The sequence below is a fragment of the Capsella rubella genome, unplaced genomic scaffold (assembly GCF_000375325.1).
Source record: "Capsella rubella cultivar Monte Gargano unplaced genomic scaffold, Caprub1_0 scaffold_3, whole genome shotgun sequence".
Taxonomy (NCBI): Eukaryota; Viridiplantae; Streptophyta; class Magnoliopsida; order Brassicales; family Brassicaceae; genus Capsella; species Capsella rubella.
In genome coordinates this window covers 6599985-6618200 of record NW_006238921.1, presented here as the reverse complement: position 1 = coordinate 6618200, position 18216 = coordinate 6599985, and the positions used below count along the sequence as shown (strand labels likewise).

The window sequence follows — 18216 nt, the reverse complement described above, 5'->3', positions numbered from 1 at the left end:
CAATAAAAAGAACATATACAAAAAGAAAACACCGAAAGAGAGATTATGGCGGAGGGGCAATCCCCGGAGAATTCACCGCCGTCCCCTACACCACCATCTCCGTCATCATCCGACAACCAGCAACAATCTTCTCCTCCGCCCACGCCTCCTGATTCATCATCCTCCCCTTCACCACCAGCTCCTCCTTCCCCGGAGGATTCCTCTTCTTCGCCTCCACCGCCTTCTTCAGGCTCACAATCTCCACCATCTCCTCAAGGAAACAACAATAACAATGATGGTAACAATGGCAATAACAACAACAACAATGGTAATAGCAACAATGACAACAACAACAACAACAATGGGAGTAACAAAGACAACAACAACAATGGTAATAACAACAATGGCAATAACAACAATGGGAATAACAACAACAACAATGGGAATAACAATGACAACAACAGCAAAAACAATGGCGGAGGAAGCAACAATCGTTCACCCCCTCCTCCTTCGAGAAGCTCCGACCGTAACTCTTCTTCCCCACCGAAAGCGCTAGCTCCACCTAAATCAAGCGGTGGCTCCAACTCACGAAACAATGAACCGAACACGAGTGCTATCGTAGGGATTGTGGCTGGTGCTGGACTGTTGTTTCTTGTTATGATATTGTTCTGCGTCTGTTGTTGTCGTAAGAAGAAAAAGAAGCATCAAATGCCGTATTATACAGGTAACGGTTTCGCCTCCGGCAAAGGTAAATGTAAAACCCATCAAACCTAGCCCTATCCTATTCCAGTTTCTAGTTTAGAACTGTTTCTTGTGCATCAAGCTAAATGATAACCTAATTCATGAATATGTTCTAAAGAACCTCAAAATCACATATGACAACCCTTTTGAGATATCATAGAAACACCATGTCTCGAGTACTGTTTTTTGAATATCACAATATTCCGAAATAATGTAGTTAAAAACTTTAAATCATGGTTTTCTTTAGTTTTTCTTGTTACTTAAGAAACAAGGTAAAAAAATAAGTCTCTGTTTTATTTTAGGTGATCAATACCAACAGCAGCAATACAATAACCAGAGCGATCACGTAATGAATCTGTCTCATCAGTATCCTGGATCAAACGGGAATAATAGCTGGATGAATTCACCGCCTCCCCCACCACCTGGAAGCTGGCAACCGTCGCCGCCACCACCACCACCGCTCGTCTCAGGCGGTATGAACAACGGAAACAGCAGCGACATGAGCTCAAACTACTCAGGTCCACATGGTCCGTCTCTACCACCACCTCACCCTTCAGTGGCTTTAGGTTTCAACAAGAGCACATTCACCTACGATGAGCTAGCTGCTGCAACTCAAGGTTTCTCTCAAGCAAGATTGTTAGGTCAAGGTGGGTTCGGCTATGTTCACAAGGGAATACTTCCCAATGGGAAAGAGATTGCCGTGAAGAGTCTGAAAGCGGGAAGCGGACAAGGAGAGCGCGAGTTTCAGGCTGAGGTTGATATCATTAGTCGAGTTCATCATCGGTTTCTTGTGTCTCTTGTTGGGTATTGTATTGCAGGAGGACAGAGAATGTTGGTATATGAGTTCTTACCTAATGACACACTTGAGTTCCATCTCTACGGTAAAAGTGGCAATGTTCTTGATTGGCCTACAAGGCTCAGGATTGCTTTGGGATCAGCTAAAGGACTTGCTTACTTACATGAAGACTGTGAGTCATACCAAAAAATCTAAGCTCTTCCATCTTATTAGGGAAGGTTATATTAGAAATGTGATCAAATTTGTTTTCTTGACTTAGGTCATCCAAAAATCATTCATAGAGACATTAAAGCTTCAAACATTCTTCTTGACGAATCCTTTGAAGCCAAGGTATTTTCTTTTGTGATTTTGAATCCTAATGCTTGCAGATTCTTTGGTATTTCTTTCTTTCTGTAAAACTGGACTCGCTCAAATCTGTAGGTTGCAGACTTCGGGTTAGCAAAGCTATCTCAAGACAATGTAACACATGTCTCCACTCGTATCATGGGAACTTTCGGGTAATAAAAAAACGCACAATCAGTTGATGAAAACTGTTCATGCAATTTCCAGTAGCCCTTGCTTCTATATTAGAAACGTTCTTGAATCATATAATCTCATCCAAGAATCTCAAATTGTGAATCAATCTAATGACAGGTACTTGGCTCCAGAGTATGCCTCCAGCGGTAAACTGACAGACAGATCAGACGTTTTCTCTTTTGGAGTGATGCTTCTTGAGCTCGTTACCGGACGCCGACCTGTTGATCTCACTGGTGAAATGGAAGACAGTTTGGTCGACTGGGTGCGTAACCATATACTAAATATATATTCCGTATATTAATGGGTCCTCTGTTTAGTATCTTGTGAGCTAATGCAAACTTGGGTACTTTTTTTAACACAGGCAAGACCCTTGTGCTTAAACGCAGCACAAGACGGAGATTACAGTGAACTAGTTGATCCACGGCTCGAGAACCAATACGAGCCTCATGAGATGGCACGAATGGTGGCTTGTGCCGCTGCAGCCGTCAGGCACTCAGCTAGACGCAGGCCTAAGATGAGCCAGGCAAGTTATACTTTTGAACATGAAGACTGTTTAAAACATATACTTAACAGACAATATAATGATCACTATGGTCCAATGTTCAAACAGATTGTTCGGACTCTAGAGGGAGATGCATCGCTGGACGATCTAAACGAAGGAGGGAAACAAGGGCAGAGCTCATTCCTCGGGAGGGGATCGAGCTCGGACTATGACTCAAGCACTTACAGTGCGGATATGAGGAAGTTCAGGAAAGTGGCTTTGGATAGCCATGAGTACGGTGCAAGCAGCGAGTACGGGAACACGAGTGAGTACGGGCTTGACCCGTCTTCCTCGAGCAGCGAGGAGATTCGTAGAGGAGGAGCTAACAACAACAAAACCACTCCTAACCGAGAGCTTTGATTTTAGCTGTTAGTTTCAAACTATCTTCCTTGCTGTGTTTTTGTGTTCTGTTTCCCTGTGAAATTTTTTATAACTCTTTTTATCTTCTTTTTTTTGTCATCGTTGATATGTGTTTGTGTCTCTGAAAAAAAAATTATTCAAAACTTTTGGTTGTGATTAATTGATTTATTAATGCTAATTGTCTCATACTAATGTTCAATTGTGATTTCCATTTCTCTTATTAACTAACTTGGGATTCTATCATTCTACAAAAGAATTGACTCCAGATTGAATCTAATCTCAAAATTTCCATCATTTTAGTGATATCCTTCGATTTATATATGAGATGGTCAAGGAACTTTTTGACAGAATCTTTGTAATCCGGACAAACCCAGATTGAATCAAATCTTCAAAGATTCTAACTTTTTTATTTCTATATCAAACTGAAGACTAATGAATGAGATAAGAAACACAGTGGGGTTTTTTTTGTGTGAATATTACGAAAATGCCATAGTAGAGATCTCAGAAACAGAGGACAACGACAGAGAAGGAGATCATGAAAGTGTAAAGAAGGATCAAGAACCCAAAGTAGAGAGCCCAATTTCTCTTGAACTTGCCAAAGTAGCAATCTGGTGGCTCTTGATAAGGAACTTCCAGATCCCAAGCAGCAGCCGAGGCCTCGTCACCGTCGCCGCCGCCGAGGAAATCACCAGCGGCGATTCTTGACTTGATGAACCGGAGCTTGTGTGTGGCCAGGCCGAGAGTGAGCTTGTGGCAGCGACGCTGGTACTTGAAGCCGTTTATGCAACGGAGGGTTTGAGCCACGGAGACGTAGAAGAAGAGGTGAGAGAAGGAAAGGAGGCAGATGGGTGCCCAACAATGGCGGCAGTGGAGACGACCTGAGGGTTGGGATAGAGAGAAGAAGACTAAGGCGAGGAAAATGAAGAAGAGCTGAAACAGCTTGTGGAGCTTCTTCTTCTGTTGGTCAATGGCTCGTTTCTTCTCAAGGGTTTTCTCGAAGTGGAGCTGGATTATGGAGTTCAGGGCTTGTAGAGCTGTATCTTTGGGGATGAAGGCTTGGTTATGGTGGTCGATTTCGTCTTCGTAGTCCGCCATGGATGGGACTGAGAAGAGAAAAGTGTCTTTTTTTGGTTAGAGAGAGATGGTCTGGTGAATGTGTGGGGGAACATGTGGGTGTGGTTCGTATCTCCAGACATAACTATTATCCATCTCAACGGTCTTGTTCGGATTTTGGATGTTTTGTCCGTATTCAATAAATATTAGTGAGACAGTATATCAATATGGAATACTACGGCTGATAGAACCAGGACAAATCAACAATGCGGTTCGTGGTTGTCTCAGCTTGTCTCTGCAAATCTAGTGAGAGCCAAAGGAACGATGCATAAACCTCGATATTGTGCATGACATTCAATTATCTTATCAGGATGTCTGTTAGACATTCAGAAGTACAAAGATACTACAGTCTAGCTACATAAGATAATTTGAGTTCAGTTCCAAGTTCCATTGTCTCTGACTTTGCTCTTCTTCTCAAGTCTTTCATACTTGTTTCCCATAAACCAATTCCGAACGCCCAACTTCATTCCTTCTGTAGGTACGGGACAAGCGCAGGAGAGTATGTTTGTAAAACAGTGCATCTGAGACTGAGAGGCATTAGAGATGTATCAGTCTCTAAGATTTCATTTAAGAGAGGATACCAAAGTGGTTCTACAGAGTATTTGCCCATTGAAATAACAGTTGCCGCAAATCCACATGTAAGCGTACTACTAATAACAATTTCAATACAAGGTCAATTACTCAGGTCAGCGAAACTACTGATTGAAGAGAAATGATCATGCACCTCAATGAATATTCCTATACCCTGATCATGCTATATGACATTACTTGACAAAAACCTTATCATACTCTCTGGAAAGACCTTGCAAAACATTTGGCTCATATCAACTCACGGTCTCTAAGCTGATGATGCTCTTGAAAAGGATAACCATGACTAAGGAAATATAAATCAGGAACAAGTAAATTCTCTAGGAACATAATTTAGGATGCAATAATATATAAATCATCAACAAGTTCTAAGAAAAACTGATCAAAATTTCTTAAAAACACAACAAATCAGTCAAACTTTTGATCAAGAACTGCAAAAGGAACTACATATATAGATGGATGATTAACCCTTGCAAGAAAATATTATCACCTTTCTATCTATGAATATTGAGCATAGATTTAGCTTCCGTCTGCTGCTCAACCAAATCTTCACTTGCATACTTACTAAGCAGATCCATTTTCTTCTTCTCCAACACCATTTTCTCAATCTCCTTCTCATCCGGCAGTGGAACGTGCACCACAAATTCCCTCTCTTTCTCCTCTTCTTTCTCCCTCTCCATCCTCTCCTCTTCCACCACATCCTCTTCCTCCTCAAACAACACCTGCTTCGCCGCAGCAGCTGCAGCTCCAACACTCACAACCTCGGTAGCTCCCTTCCTAGCTTCCTTCCTAACCTCATCCAATCTCCGCCACTCCTCCACCGATTTTTTCCTCATCAATCCTTCAGCATTCCTCTCCAAACTCTCCAAAATACCATCTTCATCATCTCTATACCCGTAATAGCTAGCATCTATCCTTTTGTATATATCATACCTCGTTTTACGCTTCCTCAGCTCTGGAGGCTTCTCAAAAAGCTCTCTAACTCCAGGAAGCTTCTTAGCAGCACCGAAGTAACGATACCCAGGACCTCGACCACTAGGGTTCGGTACATCGATGATGTTTCCTTCTAGATCTGTCATCTTCGCCCCATGTTTCGAGTAATTTTGACCACCTAGCTCAACGATTCGCCGCTCCCAATGATATCTCTCCCTGAGAAGCTTGTTAATCTCGTCGTTTAGATCTCGAAGTCGATGCTCGCCTAATCCTTCGTTCTGAATCTCAGCCACTTTGCTACCGATCTCTCGAAGGATTTGTTGCCTCCATTTGTCTGCTTCAGCTAGATCTCGGCACTCCGATGCAAGGTAAGGTCGACGCTCTCTCGGCTTCTTCTTCTCAGATTCTTTCATGGTGATGAACCTGTTGAGCATCGACTGCGCTTTCTCTTCATTACGAGCCATCTTGGATCTTCAGAGGTTTCGATTGCACTATTGAAAATCTCAAAGTAAAGAAGAACCAACAGCAGAAATCGAACACTTCTCAAGCTTCTTCTTGCTTAAACCCTAATTTGCAGAATTGTAAATGGGAGAGAGACGCGAAGGAGAAAGATTGGGTTAATTGGAGATTTCAAGCTGGAATCCCTGGTTTTTTTCATATTCCGTAATTAAATAATTATTTTAAAGTGGCCTTAGTAAGGCCCAATCTATTAGCCCAAATGTAGCATCAATAAAGGACCCAAGGATGACTTTTTGGCATCAACATTATAACACAATTGTGCTTTGATAATAACAAGTAACAAGATCGATTGGAAGTTCCTGCAACATGAAGTTACATTTTGCATCATGTAAAAGACACAAGTCGTAATAGTTGAGTTGAGGTGTAAACCTTGAAACATGAAAAAGTGGTGCTAACTTAATTATCTGACTTTGTTGTGCTAGTTGAATGGAAAACATGTATCGCTTTAACTATTTAGAAGAACAATTCCAAGATGAAGATGGAGGTCTCAAATTAATACTCAAAACCAAATCAATAAAATCTTTTATCTCATACAATTCTTATATTAACATTGCAAAGAGTTTCAAGGTTCTTCTTCTGAGGTTTGAAAGAAATTTATATAGGGAACAAAAGGAATAAAGAGGCATCAATTCGATCACTCGAGCTAACAAAACAATGGACTAAAACGCAAAACGAAAGCGGTTTTGTTTTGAAACGCAGACGTAAGTAAAACCCAGAGAGTTTGTCACACACAAGTGCATCATGGAAAACGAAAACAAAAAAAAGGGAAATAAAACAAACAAATGGAGAAGCAAATAGAAAAAAAAAGAAACTTTTGATCCCATTCATAAAACCCAGCTTTATAAGCCAACTTTTGATCTTGAGAGCTTAGAAGCATTTTCTGTGAACAATTCCTGGACCTGCCTCGTCATACTCGGCCTTGGAGATCCACATCTACAGAACACAAATATACAATACTCAGCATTTGATTAAATTTGCAAATTATAAACAAGGATGAATCGAAAAAGCTCCGGTCAATTTTTACCTGCTGGAATGTGCTGAGGGAAGCAAGAATGGAACCACCGATCCAGACACTGTACTTCCTTTCAGGTGGTGCAACGACCTTAATCTTCATGCTGCTTGGTGCAAGTGCTGTGATTTCTTTGCTCATACGGTCTGCAATACCGGAGAACATAGTGGTTCCACCACTGAGAACAATGTTACCGTACAGATCCTTCCTGATATCCACATCACACTTCATGATTGAGTTGTAGGTTGTCTCGTGGATTCCAGCAGCTTCCATTCCCACAAACGAGGGCTGGAACAAGACTTCTGGGCATCTGAATCTCTCAGCACCGATCGTGATGACTTGCCCATCTGGTAATTCATAGTTCTTCTCGATGGAAGAGCTTGTCTTTGAGGTCTCCATCTCTTGCTCGTAGTCAACAGCAACAAAGGAAAGCTTCTCCTTGATGTCTCTTACAATTTCCCGTTCTGCTGTTGTGGTGAACATGTAACCTCTCTCGGTAAGGATCTTCATGAGGTAATCAGTGAGGTCACGACCAGCAAGGTCAAGACGGAGGATGGCATGTGGAAGAGAGAAACCCTCGTAGATTGGCACAGTGTGAGATACACCATCACCAGAATCCAGCACAATACCTGTTCAATTGAAGACAATCAGAGCTCAGTTTGAAATTGAAAAATGAGTATAAACACAGAGAGAAAAGCCTAATATGTACTAACCGGTTGTACGACCACTGGCATACAAGGATAGAACAGCTTGGATGGCGACATACATAGCTGGAGAGTTAAAGGTCTCGAACATGATTTGGGTCATCTTCTCTCTGTTGGCCTTTGGGTTAAGAGGAGCCTCAGTAAGAAGAACTGGGTGCTCTTCAGGAGCAATACGGAGCTCATTGTAGAAAGTGTGATGCCAGATCTTTTCCATATCATCCCAGTTGCTCACAACACCATGCTCAATCGGATACTTCAAGGTAAGAATACCTCTCTTGGACTGTGCTTCGTCACCAACATAGGCATCCTTCTGGTTCATCCCAACCATGACACCATGATGTCTTGGCCTACCAACAACACTTGGGAAAACAGCCCTGGGAGCATCATCTCCGGCAAATCCGGCCTTCACCATTCCAGTACCATTGTCACAGACGATGGGTTGAATGTCATCAGCCTCAGCCATTTTATATGAAGCTGCAAACACACAAAGAAGTTAATACAGTGAAATGAATCCCGACTGAATCAAAGGTACACACCCTGATAGATTCAAATTTCAACTTAATCCTATGACAGATAATCTTGCAACTACAACACATCCATGTAAAGAAGAACACATAATTTTCAGTAAAATCCCTCAATCAATAGATTCCGCACTCAAAACTTCATCTAACCTTAAAGTTCAGATTCAATCTAAACCTTAACAGTTCAGATTTCAAATGGCGTCTACAAATAATTTCCCAGATAATTAGAGACGAAACTAAAAAGAAATGTTAAAACACAAACGTAACAGTAATCTGACTATGGATCTATCCCTAATCAGATCAAAGTCAAGAAAAAAATCCCGGTGGATTTGAGCTAAAGATGATCGGTCAACTGAAATCGATTCAAGTCAAATCAAAAGATTTTATAGATCCAAATCGAAGCAATTCCAGATCTCTAGGAAATTCAAAAAAAACAAGATCGAGATCCAGCAACATATAAAGTAGATCCAGAGAGTTCATTTTTACCTTGTTGAAAGAAAGATGGAGAAAAGCGGAAGAAGACGAGATTGAAGAAGAAAACAAGGCGATCTACAAGAGAAAGAAGCCTTGGCTTATTCTCTCACTTTATCTTCTTCTTCCTTCTCTCTCTCTCTTGAAGTCGCCGGAGATACAGAGAACGGCCGATGAAACTGAGGGGAGACAACGAGACAATTCAAAGAGGAGGAAAATATATGAATTTATATAGGCGGGTGTTATCCTCTACAAACTTTTTATTTCGGCCTTTCAAAAAATAATAATAAATCGACAGAGACGAATCATTTCGACCACAGGAAAAGATAACGTGACCTGGCTGTCAGACAGCCTTTTCCCTCGTGTTAGCTGATTAATACCCTTAATTAAACATCTCAGCCGTTGGATCTTTCTTTCAAGATTAATTGTTTTGCTGAGGTGGCTCTATGACTGTGACCGGCTCGCGTAAAATGACAGCTCCATTCTTTTTTCTTCTTTTTCTTTTAGGCTGCTAAACTTAAACCGAGTCAAATCCAGGCCAAAGCTAGTCGTCGTGGTTGGCTTGTTCACAAATTAGGAATTTTCATAAAATTCAACGTAATTTAATTCGTTTTATATTTAGGATTTGGATCATAATTAATTCGTGAGAGGGGAATATTAATATATATATATCAGACCGTGAAAGAAAGTGACGTTCATGATGTGCTGCTGCTTACGGATATATATAGAATACTTAGCTAGAAGATACTATTTCATCGTATTCACTATTCACGATTATACTTGTATTAAACTAATGGCTACTACCTCCGAACTCGTCAAAACGATATTGTGGTGAGTTCATTATATATGCTGACCCACACATTATAGTTGTTCATCTTATTATATAGTTCTTTATCGTAAATACAATGTCTAACTAATATGTTGAGTTGAGATATACCAATATATACCATCTGCCAGATTAATCTAAGAAGTGTTAAAACTTGTCTTAGGACATCTGTAAAAGTGGGATCTTAACTTTAAATTTTGCAAAGAAAATATCTTATTCCACCTTGAAGGATGGTCTTACACGATAAGACTATACCTGAGATACTTATCGATATATTTGAGATACCATTTGTTGTTGAATTGCACTTTTTTCATGGAGCCTTGTATTATTACCACCTAGCCTTGTCTATAAATAGAATATAGTACGAAATATAGTTAACTATATACATACAGTGAGGTAACGTATGCGATTAGTATAGAAAGTGGACCGACGCATATATTGTGATTTTGTGTATTAGATGATTGGATCCCATCTAGTTAGCTTACAAAACTGATCATATAAACGTACGGCGTAGTTAAGATCGAATCATCTTGCGGTTACGGTAAGTGAAACTGTGAAAGACATGGACAATATACTAACATTACAATCCTCAAGTTCTAATAAGAAAAATGAAAAAAATGCAAACTAAATCATTCATCATCACATCATAACCTTTTTTTTTAATGTTTGTTGAGAGATTGATTTAAAACTGAAAAAGTCAACTTTTTGGCGATCCACGTGAAAGGCACGTGCCGGTTACAATCGTACCAGGTGAGAGAGATAGGGAGAGAGATAAAGAAGAATGTGGGAAGATGAAGGCTGGCACCTACGAAAACGTTGTGTCCATCATTACGAACAAAAAAACTACTTCTGTGACATATTCACATTGTACATTGCTACTATTATGATTACATTTAATTCTCACTTATTAATTATTTGGGTTATGTAAGGCAGGCCAGACCACGTTCATGTGTTTTTTAAAAAAAATTATAAAGCTACATATATATATATATATGGCAGGCCACGTTCATATCTTTTGTTGGAGAAAAGTCAATTAAGGTTAGTTTCTTTTCTGGATTTGGTATGTGTAAATTAAAATGGTTTTTGCTTGATCCCAGAGATCTAGCTTTTCTCAACTTTACTAGTAGTGGTGCACCACAATCCACCCATAAAGTTTTCTTTCTTTTCTGGATTATGGATCTATATTACCTATATTCAAAATGCGTTAATTAAACCCTACTTGCAAAACTGCTAGAGATGAATATATTCATCGACGGTCGACCCACAATAAAGTTCTTAATCACATTTTTTCACTAACACATTTAGTAAATTTGAACGTTAAAATAGTTAGATACTTAGATATATAAAGTAAATTAACAAGAAAATGGTTCCAAAATTAGTTTGATAACATTAATAACCGATATTACTTCTCCTTTTTTTGTTTGTTTGGGGACAAAACTGATATTACTTTGAGGTATGATGCACTTTTACATAATGAATGATAATATATAGCTGAATTATTAAAGTTAGTCAATTATTACATGGATCATATCTTTGAGCTAACCATTTTATTTGTTTTTAGGTGATTATATTTAGGCTAACCATCCCAAATATGATCAACAATGGACAAAACCGTCATGATGGGCTTTATCTTTTTTTTTTTTACTTATTATGGGTTTTTATCTATAGGCCCATTTATACATGACCCGGAACAACTCTAATTGGTCTAGTTGCCTAGACTACTGAAAAACTGTTGGCGCCAATGTAGTAGAGAAGTGATGATCTTCACTCTTCAGAGTTCAGAGCTCCAATTCGATCTTCGTCAACGATTGAGGTACCAAACTCCACTTTTTATAGAGCCTAATTTTTGCAATTTCATTTGAATCTCGTCTGGAGTTCTCAAGACAATTTCACCCAATTCTCACTAGGTTGAATTTGGTTAGGGCGAATCTCAAACAGTTTACATTCTCACTGATCCCGTCTGCTGCTAGGCTGTAGGAATGATGCGTGTTTCGAAATTCGTTGGCACGTCTAGGGTTTTCGTACATGTTGTGTGTGTGTAGCATTCTGCATCTCAGAACTGATGTATTCGATTTTTAATTTTGTTATTGTGCATCTTGCTATGGTTTTCAATTAATTCAATTGGAAGTATAGTATATAGATTTTTTTTTCATTGTATAATAGAATGTAAGTTGGATTTGGACACCACTGGACTTTGGAAAATATGGTCTGATGATGTATGTTTAGTTTTAACCTGTAGTTGTGTCTCTCGATATATTCCAAAGGTTGTCTATTTAGGGGCAGTATAAACCACACTACTGTTACATTTACTGCTCTCCATCTCTCTTTCGTTTTGAGTGCTAAATGATTGCTTTTGGCTCTTAAAAGGTACAGAATCTGCGAGCTCGATTTGGTAGAATAGATTGTTGATATTTGACATCACTGATACTGGTTGTTAATTTATCGTACCATTTTTACTTTCTATGATTAGTACAATATCTTAAACCTCCCATTTCATTTTATTTATGATCATCTGATTTGACTCTGCGGTGGTTTTCATGCTCAGATTCCATTTTACTTTATGCCGTTTCTTAATCTACGCGGTGTTTTCATTTTGGGTGGATTATATCAAAGCCTTTTAATCTTGTGGGGTCTTGAGAATTCTTTGTGGCTTAGTTTGTCACATTTTTTTTATTGTCTGATCATCATCATAGCCTACTCAATGTACTTATAGGTCGGTAAAGAAAAACAAGAAAGGTCTTCTATTATGGAGGGCTAGTTTATTTATTCTACATAGCTTGGTATTAATCAATATGATAATCACTATCAAACAAGAAACTAGTGGCATAGCATGTTTTAATAACCTGGGAATTGCTTAGAGCTGGGAGATTAAGGAATTCTCTTAGTTGACCAAGTTGATTGGTGCCCCCACTTAACTCGTTGGTTTGAAGTGTTTTGCCTTCTCAGCTTCCTTATCTTTGGTTTTTGAGTTGTTTATAATTTCATTTACTCACGTGAGTCTAAGATCTTCTATTGGAATGTACAGTTTTAGGCATTTAAGAGTGAAGAAAACAACATGTCATAATGTTTGAAACTTTACAGTGGAAATGATAAAGTTTTTTTGAACATTGAACTGCTGATAATTTGGGATTCGACTAATTCTAAAGGTGTGTAGTACATATATATCAAGTTTTACAACATAACTGCACCTAAGCCTAGTTAAGCGTAGTTGACTGTGTTCAGCGAAAACCGTGTATCAATGATTCCGGTCCTAGTGGTGCTATATGCACGTTCTGTTGCTGATTAGGTGATGATGCCGTCGTACTGCATCCAGCTATCTTTTTACAAGTCTGAATGAGGCAGTGTCTGCAGGTGGGACACGATGAGTGTGAACTGAGCCACTTGTCTATACACCGGACATGGAATCCATGGTGGCACTTTGGCAAAAGCTTGACTCGCTCTCCGGATACAAACTCCGAGAGACATATGGCACACTCTGTATCTAGGCCAGGCAACTGCAGTTCTGCAGTGTAGCTTACCGTCTGGAAACTCTTTAAGGCTTTTTGTTTGACTCCTGTGTTGGCGAAGCGAACTGCAAGCTCGTCACTAGCTTCAGATGATAATAAATTGGAGTACCTCAGTGCACATCTTATGATTGAATGCAGTCCAAGTGAGCAAACTAGTGCACATAAGAGGACTGATAGGACCATGACAACATTTGCATCAAAGCTCATATGACTTGTGTAGGAGTGTGATGCTTCATGAGCGTCTGCAAACGGCGGTGATGCTGTGATAGGTGGCTGGTAAGCTGTATGGAGTAGTAGTCTTCTTGAGTAAAACTCTCCACGAATATCTTGGAAGAGCTCAGTTTGTTTGGTAATGAAAGCAGAAGTTGCAGTCGGCATGATAACCTAGTTTGAAGAGTTAGATAGATAGATCATCTAGGTTGTTGCTGCAGGTTCTATATATAGTGGAAAGCTAAAGGTTTCCATATACTTTTTAAAATTTAATGGGAAATTAATTTAGTTATATTTTCTGAAGTATGGTTGGTGGAATACGCTAGCAAAATTAGCAAGGTCCTTTAGTGTTTCATTTTATTTTTATAGTCTGCATCTTTCATGGATTCTCCACTGAATTTGTATAATCTTAGTGTGCTTTCTTATTGAAAATGGGCCCATCATACCATTTGCGCAATGGTAGTGACATGTGGCAGTGGCTTTTGCAAATCAAATCACCAAGAATTGCTTACAGGGACCCATGAGCTTTAGCTAGAGCAGCCATGAACTTTCCATCTTTGGGATAGTATTTAGATTTGACATATTTTGGTCTTGGTTCATGTCACTGGCCTCTCTGTTCATTCCTAATCATCCGGACTTCTAATAAAAATTATGCAGTGACATCCATCTATGCTGAGTTTCTTTGATGTAGATCTAAAAATTTCCCATATAAGTTATTTGATATGGTTTTTGTGGTTAGGTTGTACATAAATTTAAAGCAAATTCATATGTTAATGAAAGTTGAGGTTAGTGGCTTCATGTGTAGTTCTTGTTGCTTATGAATTGAGTTCTTGTTACATCTCCATACACTGTATCTTTTTATTGTATGGTATTTTGCTGTTTGTTCATCACTTGGATCTAGCGTCTTATAAGATAAGATAACTTGACGTAGACAATTCCTTATTCACCTCAAATTTCAACTTCTTTTGTTACAGTTTTTGGTCTTTTGTTTGGAAAAACAGGAAGCCTGTCTTGTCCGTCAACCAAAGTTGTTAGCAGCCAGAAGGCAAAAATCCCCTTGCATGATACCTGTTAAAGGCTACTTTTATCAATAAAGATCACTCTAAATTAGTGTCCAGCTCCGCTCCTTTCTCTAAGCCAGTCTCGTACATATGATTTAAATCATAGCTAAAGCAAGTGATTTATATAATTTCCTTTCCCCTACTTTATGGATATGTTGTCTTTTACTATAAATTGACAGTGCACTCTACATGAGTCTAGAACGTCTTACTGTTGCTCGTAACTAAAGCAAGAATTTTGGATGAAGATGTAAAGTTACTTTTAGTCTTATTACTTGATAATGGTTTCGTTAAGCATTGGTTTGCCGTAAATTTTTATATTTTTGCCAATTTGTTGATGTTGGCAAAGCAGGGGAGATATATCCTTTCTCACCAGTCTCTCTCTTGAAAATTACAGAAAGGCTGTAAGTCTATCTGAAAATGATTTGTATTTTCTTTTGTTTATGCCACTAGGTTCCATATAGCTGGTAAGAACATATAGTGGTCTGTTTTTTATCCCTTCCTGAAAGTGATAAACTTTGCCTTTATTGCTTTATGGTGCTTAAGAATACCATGTGATACTCGTGTATTCTTTGGTTGACATTCTTGATTTGGTGGTTTTCCTACCTTGTGATTATAAAATAAAGGAATATAGAAAGAGCAATAAGATGTGAGTAGTTGAAAGCCTGAAGCATTAGTTAAGTTGTATTAATACACTGTATCTCGTCGAATGAGTCTGAGATAAGTAGTATTTTTCTTTGGTCAACGAGATAAGTAGTCTTTGGAACATTTTTTGTGGATGCATTTGATTAAAATGTGTTTGAAGAGCCACGTAACTAATTTCAGGAGCACACTAATTAAATTTCTTCTTGTGCTATACAGTTCTCTAATACAGAGCTCTTATCTCTTTTAATTCTTTGTCTAATTCATTGTTGATGTTCTCTCCTCTGACTTGTCTTTCGTGGGACCTATTCATTACCTTTCAATTCCATTTCTCATTGATGTTCATTTGGTGAACTTTTTTGTCAGTAGGATATTTTATCAATCTTTCCCACTAATCATTCCTTTTTCTTATATGTAGAGAACTTCTTGCGGTGTTTAGATGTGTTGGCACAACCTTTGTGTCCACCTTTATCCTCTACAATGGTATGCCGACAGACTTTTTCCATTTTTTATTTGCACGATTCTGAATTATGTGAATCTCTAATTGCCATTAAATCCAAAAGTTCAGATATGAATCTTCTTATTGATCCAAGTTTTTAGTCCAGAAACGAGGGCTTTGCATAAAGCTCTATGATACTATTTAAAACCATCTCTTTCACAGCTACAATCAGATTTTACTTTGTGCCTAGTAATGCTTCTGTCTTACATAGTCTTGCTTCTTACATTTTGTTGCAATTTCCCCCTCGGAGTATGGTATATGACAAAATTTGATTTGATACCATCTCGTATCTCTCAGATGTATAGTGGACCTGTATTACCTGTAAGTCACATTCTTATGTTGTTAACCAATGAAACTTCTTTTTTATGCAAAGCCTTATTCGCTCTTAAGCTTCCACTTCTTACTATAGGGCAGTGTAAAATATATTTTTGCCTGGCACTTTATCTATTTCCCATCCAATCACAAGTGACTAGGATCTTGGAGCTTTATCTGGAGCTCCTTTTGTTTATGAAATCTTGTTCCCTTTTAAACTGCAGGATTCCAAGATCTCACAGTGACATAGAAAACATAATCTCAGCATGCTGCTAATAATGATCAGTTATTAATAGTTTACTGAGGGTTACGGATTCCAACTTTATTTAGATGGTTTTGAACAATATATGCCTCGGATTTGTTTCAGTTTCAGGACGGGGAGTTTGATATTAGGAGAATCTGTTAAAGATTGGGATAAGATATCAAGCATTTTTTGTAAAATAAGAGAACACTATTTAGAATTCCTTAGACGTCAACTTCTCTTAGTTGAGGTATTCTCAAGACGGTCACTGAGTCACATAGATGCTTGGAAATCTAGCCATGTTCGTTAAATTGGATGGAAATGTTTTGTCTCTTATCTTGGTTTTAAATTACTACTAATTGGATTTTGAGTATGTAATTGCAGATCAATGCCAATAGACACGCCATAGCAATAGCATATATGCATAGGCCAATAGACATGTGTTATCACTTTCGGCAGCTCCTTCTTTGTTATAGAAAAACGATAGATTGTTTAAGTGGAGCTTTCCATTATGATCCCATACCATGTTGGTGTTGCCTGATGTCTTAGAATACTATAAGCATTCCTCAAAGTAGCTTTTAGGTTTGACTATTAACCACAGACTTAGGTGGGTTAGTTTGACCTTGTTATGCGTTGGGTCCATTTCCCTTTTCAAAACACACCGAGTTTACTTTTTTTATCATTGCGAGGAAGAATCCCTTATTTATTTTTACCAAGATAACTTACTGTGGGTCGAATGGGGATTTAGCTATAATGTACCAAGTTGGTGAATGAATCTGACCAATTAGACCAGACCAATATCGCATTTGTAGTCTTAGTACTGTTTGTAATGACTGTGGTTTTGGATTTTGGTGTCAGGAGCTTCATCAAAACCATTTCTTTTAAGACCTTCAAAAGTAGTGGGTACTTAGTACGTCTACCCTGTGATTGTGATTTGGATACGCAGAGGAATTCTCTGAAAAGCATTTATCAAACTTTTATTGGCAGATGACGATTTCAATAGCTAGCCTTGGCTGTGACTGTGAGTATTGCAAAGGAGTTAAGAATCAGATTCCGCCCAAAATGAAAAAAGATAAGTCTGATGAACTTATGATTCCTAGGAAAGCCTTAAGGTATATTCTCTGTACACTTTGGGCTTCAGGCACAACAAAATGCAAATAAAAAAAAACTCTGGTGTATTTAGTTTTGAAATCCTATGGCTAGAGACATAAATTGTGTTCAAATCTAAAAATCTATAATCTTGCTGGGGAACCATATTCTGGAAATATGATTGTTTGTTGGCATACTCTAGCTGCTTTCTCTAAAAGTGGCTACTCTTGCTTCAGGTTCTAGAGGAGCAATTCTAATACTTATGCTCTCAGTTGGGGTCGCTGGCACTTGATCAGCTTCATCGCAGTCACCTAAGATCTTTTGGCATGTCTCAACCAGACAGTGTCTGCATTTCGGACAAGTCATATGTTGCTTAAGCCATTTGTCGATGCAGCGAACGTGGAAACCGTGATTGCACTTGGGAAGCAGACGTAGCTGTTCTCCGGCAGCAAAATCAGACAAACAGATGACACACTCCTCGCCGAGCCCTGAGAGGTTAATCTCTGGTGAGTAATTGACTACTGGGAACATCTTGAGAGCCTTCTTCTTGATCCCTTTGCTTACTTCCTCTGAACCTCGTGGTGTGGAGGGGCTAGAGATGGGATCAGAGATCATGAAACTTCGAGAGCGTCTGAATGCACAGCGAATGATGTAATGCAACCCGAGAGAGCAGATGATACCACATAAAAGGATAGAGAGCAGCAGGAGAACGTTGCCGCTCAAGTTGTTCCTATCAGGTACATGAGCTTGTTGAGTAGTGGTGTGATGAAACTGCTGAAGCAATTTTCTGGAGATGAAGTGTTCTTGGAAGACTTGAGATGAAGAAGGTAAGTGATCTGAAAACATCTCTCTCTGTTCTGTGTTTGTTTGTTTGTTAGCTTATGGTGGTTTTGGTTTGGTTTGTTGCCTTGGGTGATTCAAAGTGGTGATTATATATAGTTTGATGGTACTGAGTTAGTGAGTGGGGGGACTAGGGAATATTATAATATTTAGAGAGATAATTGTTGTTTTTGGAAACTTCTCTTTCTCTCTCTCTCTCTCT

General features: G+C 38.8%; 6 protein-coding genes and 1 long non-coding RNA gene across 8 annotated transcripts; 2 read left to right on the top strand and 5 right to left on the bottom strand.

Moving 5' to 3' along the window:
* Positions 1-13: 13 nt before the first annotated feature.
* Positions 14-3089, top strand: LOC17892761 (putative proline-rich receptor-like protein kinase PERK6). The gene is made up of 7 exons (XM_023786509.1): positions 14-727; positions 1023-1688; positions 1776-1846; positions 1937-2013; positions 2150-2294; positions 2394-2555; positions 2643-3089. Exons 1-7 carry the CDS (start codon positions 46-48, stop codon positions 2931-2933), a joined length of 2094 nt encoding a protein of 697 aa, XP_023642277.1. The 5' UTR covers positions 14-45; the 3' UTR covers positions 2934-3089.
* Positions 3090-3318: 229 nt separating this feature from the next.
* Positions 3319-4144, bottom strand: LOC111831579. Its single transcript, XM_023786311.1, has one exon. It carries the CDS (start codon positions 4026-4028, stop codon positions 3435-3437), a length of 594 nt encoding a protein of 197 aa, XP_023642079.1. The 5' UTR covers positions 4029-4144; the 3' UTR covers positions 3319-3434.
* A 149-nt stretch (positions 4145-4293) lies between these two features.
* Positions 4294-6184, bottom strand: LOC17890720 (pre-mRNA-splicing factor ISY1 homolog). The gene is made up of 2 exons (XM_006298156.2): positions 5125-6184; positions 4294-4573 (listed from the first exon to the last, which is right to left on the bottom strand). Exon 1 carries the CDS (start codon positions 6029-6031, stop codon positions 5129-5131), a length of 903 nt encoding a protein of 300 aa, XP_006298218.1. The 5' UTR covers positions 6032-6184; the 3' UTR covers positions 4294-4573; positions 5125-5128.
* A 512-nt stretch (positions 6185-6696) lies between these two features.
* LOC17890797 (actin-2) lies at positions 6697-9007 on the bottom strand. 2 transcript variants are annotated; one of them, XM_023785444.1, is made up of 4 exons: positions 8807-9007; positions 7809-8273; positions 7111-7724; positions 6697-7019 (listed from the first exon to the last, which is right to left on the bottom strand). In XM_023785444.1, the coding sequence occupies exons 2-4, from the start codon at positions 8260-8262 to the stop codon at positions 6954-6956; spliced, it is 1134 nt and encodes a 377-aa protein (XP_023641212.1). In that variant the 5' UTR covers positions 8263-8273; positions 8807-9007; the 3' UTR covers positions 6697-6953. The 2 variants fall into 2 exon arrangements, with proteins under 2 accessions (XP_023641212.1, XP_006297920.1); XM_006297858.2 differs by having other exon boundaries at positions 7809-8275; positions 8812-9007.
* A 2341-nt stretch (positions 9008-11348) lies between these two features.
* LOC111831575 lies at positions 11349-16927 on the top strand. The gene is made up of 3 exons (XR_002834663.1): positions 11349-11430; positions 15452-15516; positions 16069-16927. It is a non-coding gene; the product is annotated as an uncharacterized LOC111831575 (long non-coding RNA).
* Positions 12652-13665, bottom strand: LOC17892365 (RING-H2 finger protein ATL78). The gene has a single exon (XM_006299780.2). The coding sequence runs from the start codon at positions 13499-13501 to the stop codon at positions 12836-12838; it is 666 nt and encodes a 221-aa protein (XP_006299842.1). The 5' UTR covers positions 13502-13665; the 3' UTR covers positions 12652-12835.
* Positions 16928-17124: 197 nt separating the features above from the next.
* On the bottom strand, positions 17125-18210 carry LOC17893247 (RING-H2 finger protein ATL77). The gene has a single exon (XM_006299226.2). It carries the CDS (start codon positions 18018-18020, stop codon positions 17373-17375), a length of 648 nt encoding a protein of 215 aa, XP_006299288.1. The 5' UTR covers positions 18021-18210; the 3' UTR covers positions 17125-17372.
* Positions 18211-18216: the final 6 nt, after the last annotated feature.